Source organism: Myotis brandtii, unplaced genomic scaffold (assembly GCF_000412655.1).
Source record: "Myotis brandtii unplaced genomic scaffold, ASM41265v1 scaffold535, whole genome shotgun sequence".
In the NCBI taxonomy this organism is placed as follows: domain Eukaryota; kingdom Metazoa; phylum Chordata; class Mammalia; order Chiroptera; family Vespertilionidae; genus Myotis; species Myotis brandtii.
In genome coordinates this window covers 203,871-213,665 of record NW_005369964.1, presented here as the reverse complement: position 1 = coordinate 213,665, position 9,795 = coordinate 203,871, and the positions used below count along the sequence as shown (strand labels likewise).

At 56.7% G+C, this 9,795-nt stretch overlaps 1 protein-coding gene across 1 annotated transcript in view; it reads left to right on the top strand.

The window, feature by feature from the left end:
* ITPK1 (inositol-tetrakisphosphate 1-kinase) overlaps positions 1-9,795 on the top strand; it is a 136,387-nt gene that overhangs the window by 100,313 nt on the left and 26,279 nt on the right. Inside the window, exon 4 of the mRNA XM_005877883.2 lies at positions 92-209. Coding sequence (XP_005877945.1) covers positions 92-209 — 118 coding nt within the window. The remainder of the gene's footprint in view (positions 1-91; positions 210-9,795) is intronic.

The window sequence follows — 9,795 nt, the reverse complement described above, 5'->3', positions numbered from 1 at the left end:
ATGAGGCGGGATGTGTGGGGTGAAGTCTTGCTTGTTATCCACCGTTCAGCACGGGCCTCTCCTCACCGGAAGGGGTGTGCTTTCCTTTCAGGAATACATCGACGCCCACCCTGAGACCATTGTCCTGGACCCCCTTCCTGCCATCAGGACGCTGCTGGACCGCTCCAAGTCCTACGAGCTCATCCGGAAGATTGAGGCCTACATGAAAGGTATGGCCGCAGGCGGCTCTGCACTGTGGCGGGGTCCACCCTGTGGTCACTGCCTGGGCGGGAGGGCTCTGGTCTGTGTGAGCACTCGGGGCGGAAGCAGTTGAGTTCCAGGGGCCACACATTGTGGGGAGGCCCGTCCTCCCCCTCTGACCAGCAGAGTTGGGGAGTAAAAGCCCAGAGTGCTCCTTGGAGAGCGGCTCCAACCACTTCAACATGCTTGGCTCTGTTGTCTTAAAGCCACGGAGTGGCCATGAAGTGTCCCCATAACACAGCGGTTAGAGAGCAGGCGTGTGTGTGGAAGAGCTCAGGGCGGGCGGGCGAGTGCAGTTATGTAACTGGGTGAAGGAGACAAACAGAAATTAAAGGGTCTTTAATCAAACACACGGAGCTGTGTAATGTGGCGGCTAGACTTCTCGGGGCACGCCGTGTTCTCGAGGCAGGAGCCTCCCTCTTCGCCGCAGGAGCTTCAGCTGCCAGATGTGGCCTCCTGTCCCTGGGGACCCCCCACCCCCACCTCCCGGGCAGGGCAGCTCCGAGGAGTCGGACTCCTTTCCAAGGTGTTTGTTTATGCCTTTTGGAAAGAGTCTTGTTAACAGTCACCCCCTGGTTGTCTGCCTGGCCAGGCCTTCCCTGCGAGAGCTCTTCTGTCATTGGAAGGAGATGTGCTTTGCCTGCGCCTTGGGCGTTGTAGGGATGCATCGCGGGCTGGAGAGGAAGCCCCTGTTTTGCCATCCAGACCATGCATGTGGCCTGTGCACATGGCCTGGAACCCTGACCTGGGTGACCTGCCTCAGGCGTTTTGTGTGCTGGTGGGACAGGTGGGCAGTTTGGCCCACAGGACCCTGAGGGGAATGGAGAGCAGCCTTTATTGGGTGTGCCAGGTGCCTGGTCCTGGGTTAGCCTTCTCCTTATACTCTCTCCTCGTGCGCTCACGAAGGAGGTCTCCGCCCTAATTTTACAGACGATGCGAAGGCTCGGAGAGGTCAGGAGACATACTGGTGTCACAGCCCGTCAATGGCATCATAGCCAGGTCTCTACCCAGGCTCCCTAGCTCCTAAACCCTGAGCTTGACTGTCATGCCCATGGCCAGAGGCCCTGCATCTAGCAAGCACCTGGCATAGGTGCAGCCACGACCCTGGCTAGGGGAGTTGGTGAGTTCTTGAATCCTTAAGGAACTTGCCCTGTGAGAGAGCTGGGTGCTGGACCTGGTCGTCCTGTAGGGGGTCTCGAGGCCTGACTCCCTGGGTGCCTGGCTAGATCAGGTAGGTAGATCGTGGACCCGACTTCCAGGGAGTGGGGGCAAGTGGGCACACCAGCGCCCTTTCCTCCTTGGGTCTGGAGTGGTCAGTGACGATGTCAACTTTCCTCCTCTCGTGTTCCTTTCCTGGGTCCAACCAGAGTCCCGGGTGGGAAGGAAGATCTAGAGTGACGCTTTGGGTGAATGTTGGTTCTGGAAAGAAAATCCGTCCCTTCCCAGGTGTGTGTGTTGGACATGGACTGTGTTTGGAGGGACAGGAGATTGTATTAATAGGTGAGAAGTCCCGGTGAGTGGGAGGAGAGGCAGGTTGGCAGCCATGGCTCGTGTCCTCAACAAGCCCATCAGAAGAGTGCTGGTTCTGGTTCTGGTGGAATTAGGGAGGCGCCTCAAAGGAGGCTTTCTCAAAGCAAAAGAGGCATTCCCCGCTTTTGGAGGGGACAGATAGATTGTATCCGAATCTGGGCTTTTTCAAAAAAAAAATATATATATATATATATTTTAAATTGATTTCAGAGAGGAAGGAGAGTGGGGGAGAGATAGAAACATCAGTGATGAGAGAGAATCATTGATCGACTGTCTCCTGCATGCCCCACACTGGGGATGGAGCCCGAAACCCAAGCATGTGCCCTGACAGAATCAAACTGTGACCTCCTGGCTCATAGGTCGACGCTCAACCACTGAGCCACACCGGCCCGAATCTGCACTTTGCTGCTGTGCGGTCTGGGCCAGGTCCCTGCTGGCTTTCTGTAAGATGTAGGTAACAAGTGGTTTATCCATGGGCTCCCGGGTTGGGGTAACTGGGATGATGTCTGACAGCAGGTAGCATGGGTGCCAGCCCATTGGGGCCACGGGAATGGCAGCTGCTGTTGCTGCTCCCTTATGATGGAAGGGGGTAAAGCATCTGGATTGGATCTTGAAGACATCGGGGCTGAGGGTCAAAGGTGAGCCTTGGCTTGGAGTATGAGCATGTACAGACGGGAGCAGGGGACTAGTGGGGGTTGGGGCTGGACCGCAGGGTGCACATGATGCAGGGCCGCCCTGGTGGGCAGGTGCAGAGGGAATGACAGCCTGGGCCTCCCAGGCAGGGCAGGGATGTGAAGTGAGCAAAGTGGGGAGAGAGCTGAAATGTGGGGTGCTGGTGAGGGACTTGCAGACCATCGGGTCAGAGTGGAGGCTAGGAGTACCTCATGCAGTGGGTGGTGGGGGAACTTCATTTGTGCACAGTCATTGAAGGCATGTGAGCTGGTGAGTGAGAAGACATTCTTTTCTTTTAATTAAAAAAATTATTCTCACCTGAGGATATGTTTATATTGATTTTTTTTTTTTAAAGAGAAAGGTGGAGAGAGAGAGGGAAACGTCAATGTGAGAGAGAAACATTGATCAGCTTCCTCCTGTACACATCCCAACTGGGGATGGAACCCGCCACCTTTTGGTGTACAAGACAATGTTCCAACCAACTGTGCCACACCTGCCAAGGCCAGAATACATTTTAGACAGATCGGTGCAGACATGGCCTGGTGACAGGTTCTAATGGCCATTACCTGTGTCCTGTTGTGAGGGGGACATTCACCCAGGCACAGGCCCAGGGGGGCTGGTGACCGGCTCCCAGTGGGGAATCAGACCCCACTCTGCTAGGTCCAGGAAACCTCAAACCTGGGCGTCCTTAGCTCAGGAGCTGCCTGCTAGGGGCACCCCCCTCCAGGCCTAGCAAGAACTGGTGGAGGAACCCTAAATACGGCCTTGGTCTGAGGCCAGCAGGAACTGTGTGGGTGGGTGGGCCGTGACTGCTGCACCCTGCGTTTTCCTTATCGTGCATGCCAAGCCCGGCTGGTATTATTCCAGGAGGGCAGTGAGGCCGAGACTTCCTATAGAGCCTTTTCCTGCCCCGTCCCCCCCTCATCCCCCCATCCCTTCTGGAGCTGTTCATGGGGAGGCCAGCTCCTCTGCAGATGAGAACCTTCTCTGGGAAGCGCACCCTGGCCCTCTTGCTCCTCCCCCCACTGCTGAGATTCCAGGAGGGACACAGCCCTTAGGTGTGCTGTAAACAGCTATAATTACCCTTTTAAATCCCTCAGACAGTTCTAGCAATCCCTGTGACACTGCTTTTGTGTTGGAAGCAGGGGCTTCATGGAGACTTCAGCCCCCTGGGGAAGCTGCTCTCCTGTCCTCGGGAGCTTGAGCGGCTGCAGAGAAGGCTGGCAGGCGGGAGGCTCTGCAGTGGGGTGGGCTGTGGGCACAGGGGTCCACGCTCAGCAGCCCGCTCCCTCCGTGCAGAGCATCGGCTGTGGGGCAGGTGAGGCCCGCTGCCCGGAGCTCCAGCCGCACCTGTCAGGACCTGCACAGCCTCGGGTGGTCGGTGCCGTCTCCTTTTACGTTCCCTGAGCTCTTCTCATTCTGAATCTGGAGGGGAAGCAGGGTCGTTTTTCTAAGTCAGACCTGACAGTCTTAGACTACCCCCCCCCCGCCCCCCCTCTTTGGTCTCATGTGCGATCCCAGAGGAAGGTCACCCGGTGGTTCTGTGTGGGACAGCAGGGACTGAGGCTTCCAGCGCATGGTGGTATGGCCCTCCTGGCCCAAGGTGGTGCCTAATCTCAGCCATCACAGGATTTAGACGTGGGGTGGAGAGGAGGGGGGCTAGGAACAAGGAAGCAAAGGGAAGCAGCCTGGCTACCTTTAGGAAAGGTCTGGAAGTTATAACACGATGCTCGGTTCACACACCACTGGCCAGAACGCAAGTCACACCCCGAGCTGCTAGACAGTGGGGAAATGTGGTCTTTATTCTGGGCAGCGATGTGCCCAGCTAAAATGCTAACATGGATTCCTGCCTGGGGTTGAGTGACCTGGAATGACCATTTTCCCTGCTGCTGGCCGGGGGCGTGGCCCCAGCCTGGGACCTCAGCAGTAAGTCCTTCTCAAAGAGGTCAGTAGGTGCAGAGTGACGCACCCCAGAGCGCCTGGGCCATGGGTTTCCCTCGTAGCCCCTGCTTCTGTGCCCCTTAGCCAGAGGCACAGATGGCGCTGAATCTGGATCCAATTCAAACCAAGGGCGGGAGCCTCCCTGAGGTTAAACTGCCTGGGGCGGGCGGAGAAAAGGGCACGTTCCTCCCGTGCACACCTTCACGGGTCTTTTTTCTCAATGACACCCGCTCTGCCTTACAGGCCTGGGACTTTGAGATGGGCTCTGCCACCCCGTGCCCAGCGATTCTGGGCCAGGCTGTCGCCAGCTCCTGATCCTACTGGTGAGAAAGCACCTGGGCTGTGATTGGATGATACAAGCTTGTCGCCTTGGTCCTGGCGCAGCCGCTGGGGACCTGCCTCAGACCACAGGGCAAAGGGCTCCAGAGGCCCTTCAAGCTGATGGCAGCTGCAGGCGAAGGGTCGCTTTCCTGGTCTCCTTTTCCCGAGCCTCCCACACGTGTGCTCTGGGGTGACAGATGGCCGTTGGACACGGGCCTCTCTGGGGAGGGCTGTGCACACCGCAGCCTGAGCGACGCTGCCCGTGGTTTTATGGGAATTTAATCAGGGTGGGATTGAAATGGAGTGACCCAGACACCAAGTGAGAGAAAACAACATTCCTCACAGCCCAGGAGAAATAATTCCCACGGAGCATCTGCCACAGGGTGTGTGGAGTTGAGGGCCTTTCACTCGGAGGTGGGGGCTGTCTGTCCTGCCCACCCGTGGCGAGCTGCAAGGTGCTCTGGGTGGGGAGGGGGTTTGGAGTCAAGGCCTGAGCGCAGGTCCCCCATGTCCTCTGCGTTGTGTGGCCTGTGCAGGTCACCTTCCTCTGAGCCTGTGTGGTCAGCGCACAGGTGGGCACGGCGAGAATCACCTTACATGTGTCAGCTAACTTCATTCTCACGATGACCTGAGAGAAAGGCACCTCTGTCACCCCATAGTGGTGAGGACACTGGAGTGCATTGAGCTTATGTTGGTTGAGGCCACAGAGCTACTTGGGGGCAGAGCTGGGATTCGAACTCACACCTCTGGCTGTGCTCTTAGCCAGAGTTCCTGAATGGGACTCCCGGTCCTCGTGTGTACTGCTTCCTCCATGAGCCTGGCGGGGGAGAGGAGGGGAGCGACCAAGGCCATGGATATAGTAGATACAGTTGGGGGCTCTTCTGCCTGAGGGCCAGTGATTCCCCAGAGCCTGCGGGGCCTTCCACACTGGCAGCTGGCACGGCTCCCGGGCGCCCTCTGGTGTCCAGGCAATGGCACTGACGAGAGAAGGTCCTTGGTGGCCACCAGCAGCTCTGCCCTGCGTGTTACGGAGGGAACAGAATCCTGCCTGGTTGAGAGCAGCAGCACACGTGGAGTGGGAAAGAGCAGGGCTTTGGTGCTTACAGGCCTGGCTCACATCGCAGCCCCCCTTGTGTGCTGGGCAGTGGCTGCCGTCTGAGCTGTTTGCTCTCGTCTGCAAGGTTGTCGGCACCACTGTGGGGAGGTGTGCGCAAGGTCTGGTTCCAGTCCCTGCAGCAGTGTGGCTCAGAGTTAGATGCTGTCAGCTCCCTCTCCTTGGTCCTTTGGGAGCCTGGTTTGGGTGGGAAATGTGGCAGAAGCTGTGGTGGGTTACCGGGGTCCAGTCCAGGGGTTCCCAAAGGTGTGGACGGAGTTGGCGAAGAATGTTTTACACAGAGACAGCCTTCAGAACTCTCTAGCTCTCTTTAGTCTCCGTGGATCTTCCTGTGCCTGGCTGAGGCCAAGAAAGATCCTCCTGAGGCAAGCTGAGCAATTTGGGAATATTGGGGGCCAGGCGGGTAAGTCCAACTCAGGAGGAAGGACTTCCACTGGTGCTCAGGCCTACCAACCTTTTATAGTCAGAGGTAAACAGGGCAGTGGTCACCATAGTTACACAGTTCTTGTGAGTTTCACTTGTTTTGACCATAGTTACACTTCCTGCACTTCCCTCAGCCCATTAGCTTCCCAGATAAGATCTAGGGAGCCTCATAAGGTCAAGCCTAAATATGCTAAGAGGACTGTGCCCTCTAAGCTGGGACTTGTTTGTGACTTTGCCAACAGGTCAGTCCGAGGCTTAATCCTATATGGGCTCCCCACAGTGGGTAGTGGGGGGCTGGAGCTGAGGAGGACCAAGAGGAGGGGGGTATGCCCCCACGGACTGCGTTCCTGAGTCAGGGCCGGCTTCTAGCCCTGGTTTTGTGCAGGAGGCTGGAGTTTTGGATCAGCCCACTAGGAAAAGTCTTCACACCTCAAGTGGGTTTCTGAGGATTGGCCCCTGTGATGCCTGGCAAAGCTGAGAAGACGCTGCCCCCCATCAAGGGGTCTGGTGTGAGGGAGGACAGGGCACCAGGCCAGGCCAAGCTCCTGGAGCAGGCGGTCATGGAAGTGGCATGGGTCCCCTAAGCTGATGGGGAGGTGGGCCTTTGGGTGGGCACTTGGCTCCTGGTTCCTCTCCCAGAGATAAACTGTCCTCGTCTTCACTCCGGCCGCCACCAGCCACCCAGGCAGAGACCCCCATTCAGGTGAAGGTGGAGGCCTGCAGAGGAGGGTCGTGCTGTGGGCCCCACGGTAAACCACCCCACACCAGGGCAGGTTGCGCACCGGCTGTGGGCCCAGCCCAGGGAGGCACCTCCTCCACATCAGGAGGCTTATGGGTCTGAATCCAGCCCTGCCCTGGGGAAAACTGCTGACTACATTGTGACACACCATCGCCAATGAAACATTTCAACTTCAGTGATGGGCAGTGAAAAAAAAAGTGTCTTAGAATCAGTGGAATAGAGCCCAGCTCACCCAGCGCACACGGGAGTCCGGACCGCAGGCCCCCGAGGGCGCTCACCTCCAGCGCGCACAGGCACAGATCCAACCTGGAGTCCCTGTCAGCGGGCCGGGCCCTGTTCCCTGGAACTCCAGCCTCTTCAACCTCAGCCCCGCATCCCAGATACATTCTAACGGTGTGGAATCCAGCTTTCTAGACCCTTCTCCTGCACAATAAATACATTTGTGCTTTTAAAAAAATAGGGACAGTGTCATGTTACATATGTTCTCATAAAACTTGTTTTCTTCTCACTTAATAGATATCTTGGCTTCTTCCCACGTCAGCCCGTAAAGATGATGGAGGTCAGGTCTGCCCCGTCGTCCTTGCCGGCAGCATAGTTCAGCACGTGGGTGAACGCGTCGTAACTCACTCGGCTATATCGGGCTTGTTGGGTCATTCCAACTTGATTTGGGTTTTTAAGAAAATAAACTGCAATAAACATAGATCTTTGCCTACTTCTAGAATTAATCCCTAGAAGTGGAATTTTTCCATCAGAGATGACCATAAACGTTTCCCAGGTTGGCACATCTTGCCTGATGGCTCTTCAGAAAGTTTAAACAGACTTTACTCCTAATTGCGCCTGCCTGCCAGCGAGTGATGCCCATCTCACCTCACACTGCTTTTTCTGTTGGCAACATTGAGCATCTCCTCACGTTTATTATTAGCTGTTTGCATTTCTCTGCGTGAGTCTTTTCATCTCATTTGCCCATTTTTCTATTGGGTTTGTGCTGTTTTTCTTATTGATTGGTTAGAGCCCCTTTTGGATTAAAGAAATTGTCTCATGGTTTCAGAATATGGACCGTTGCGTTGATGGACGCTTCCTCTTTGCGCTGCGGCCAGGTTTACGTTTTCTGCTCTGCTTTTAAAATATGTGCTGCCAGAGGGAGCACTTCAAATACTATTTTAAAAATGCCTTGGAAAAAAATGCTGCTGCGTGTGGGAGTTGGAGCTGAGTGGGGCCAGCCAGTGTCTGCCTGGGCCCGGAAGGGGCCATAAATCCCTGGGAGCAGCTGCCACGGAGTTAATCCACGTTTCCAGCAGCCGTTCCACAGGCTGGAGCGGGCTCAGAAGTCTCTGCCTCCACCTGGGCCGTGTCTGGCCTCTGCTGCAGCGCTCTGTCCCCTCGAGATGAAATCGGTCACTGGCCTGTCAGGCGGGAGGAAAACTGCTCAGCCCCTGACCAGGGCGATGTCTGACCGGGAAATGTCAGGCGGGTGATGACAGGGCGCGCACAGCAGGGGACAGAGTCTGGGGGCCATTTTAGGGTTCTGCCCGTCACCTGAGCACACAGAAGAGTTTTTCCTCACACACTTCTAAGTTAGGTTGAATTTAATGGACATGAAGTCTCTCTATCTCTGTGGCCAGTGCATGTGGCCCCTGCCCACCCCCTCCCCGGGTGACATCGCTTGCCACATCGGCCCTCACTCCCCTCACTGCAGCCATGCTAGACTTCTCAGCAGCCCCTTCTTGGCCCTTGATCTTTGTCCTTGGTTTCCTCTTCTGGCTCAGGCAACCTCCTCCAGGTCGCCCTCCTTGCTGCATACTTCCTTCCCTGTGTGGGCCTCAGTGCCCTCCCTCTCTGTTCCCATAGACCCCTGCTGCCCTCGGTCACAGCAGCAGTCCCACTGTGTTTTATGTTCTCTCACTTCTCTCTTTCTACCCAACCGAAGGCCTTAAGGACAGTGTGTCTTTGGGGACCTTGAATCCCCAGAGCAGGGCCTGGAACATAGTAGGTGTTCAATCAGTGTGCAAACAGAGGACGGGTGTTTTCAAGAATCAGATACAGAAGAAGCAGACGCACGAGGGGCTGACCTGTGGCAGGTGGGGTCCCTGGCCATCTGTGGCAGCAAGCTGCTGAGGAGTGATGTTCGAAGTGGTTCTAAACTGTGGGCCTGGCAGGAGAAAGGGGGGCTGCCATTCCAGAGAGCGAGCAGGGTGGTCGGGAGAAACGGGCTGTCTGTGCTGCTGGAGGGGTCACCTTCTGAGTCCCAGCGGCTCTCTGATGCAGTTTGGACGTAGCCTGTGGTTGGAGGCAGGAGGCTGCTGCAGAGCTGGGGGAGAGATGCGAAGGGCCTGGTGGGGGTGAGCGGGTGGCAGTGGGCAGGAGTAGAGGGGACAGCCCAGAGATACTGGAGGGGTGGCATTGTCAGGCATTGGTGACAGGCATTGTGTTTAGGGTGGGCAAAGGGTGAGGAGAGGAGAAGGAAACAGTACAAGCCACAGCCGTGGTGCGCATAAGCCAGATGGCAGAGCCGGGCAGTGCTGTGGGCTCGGGTGAGCCGATGCCTCCATGGGTACTGAGGGAGGCCAGGGCGGGGCTTGGAGTCTACCAGCGTTAATAAGCCTCCAGCCCCGGCCAGACTCCCGGCTTCAGCAGCAAGGATTCCGCTTCAGCAGTGGAGGTGTGAAGGGAGGAAGTTCCTGGGGCAGGTTCAAGAGGCCAAGGCCAGGCAGGTAAGAGAGCAGGTTACCAGCAGGAACGGAACGGTACCCTCTGGGAGAGCCCTGGGCTGGGGCCAGGCCCTCTCACCATCCCGCTGCCACATTGGGCGTCTAGA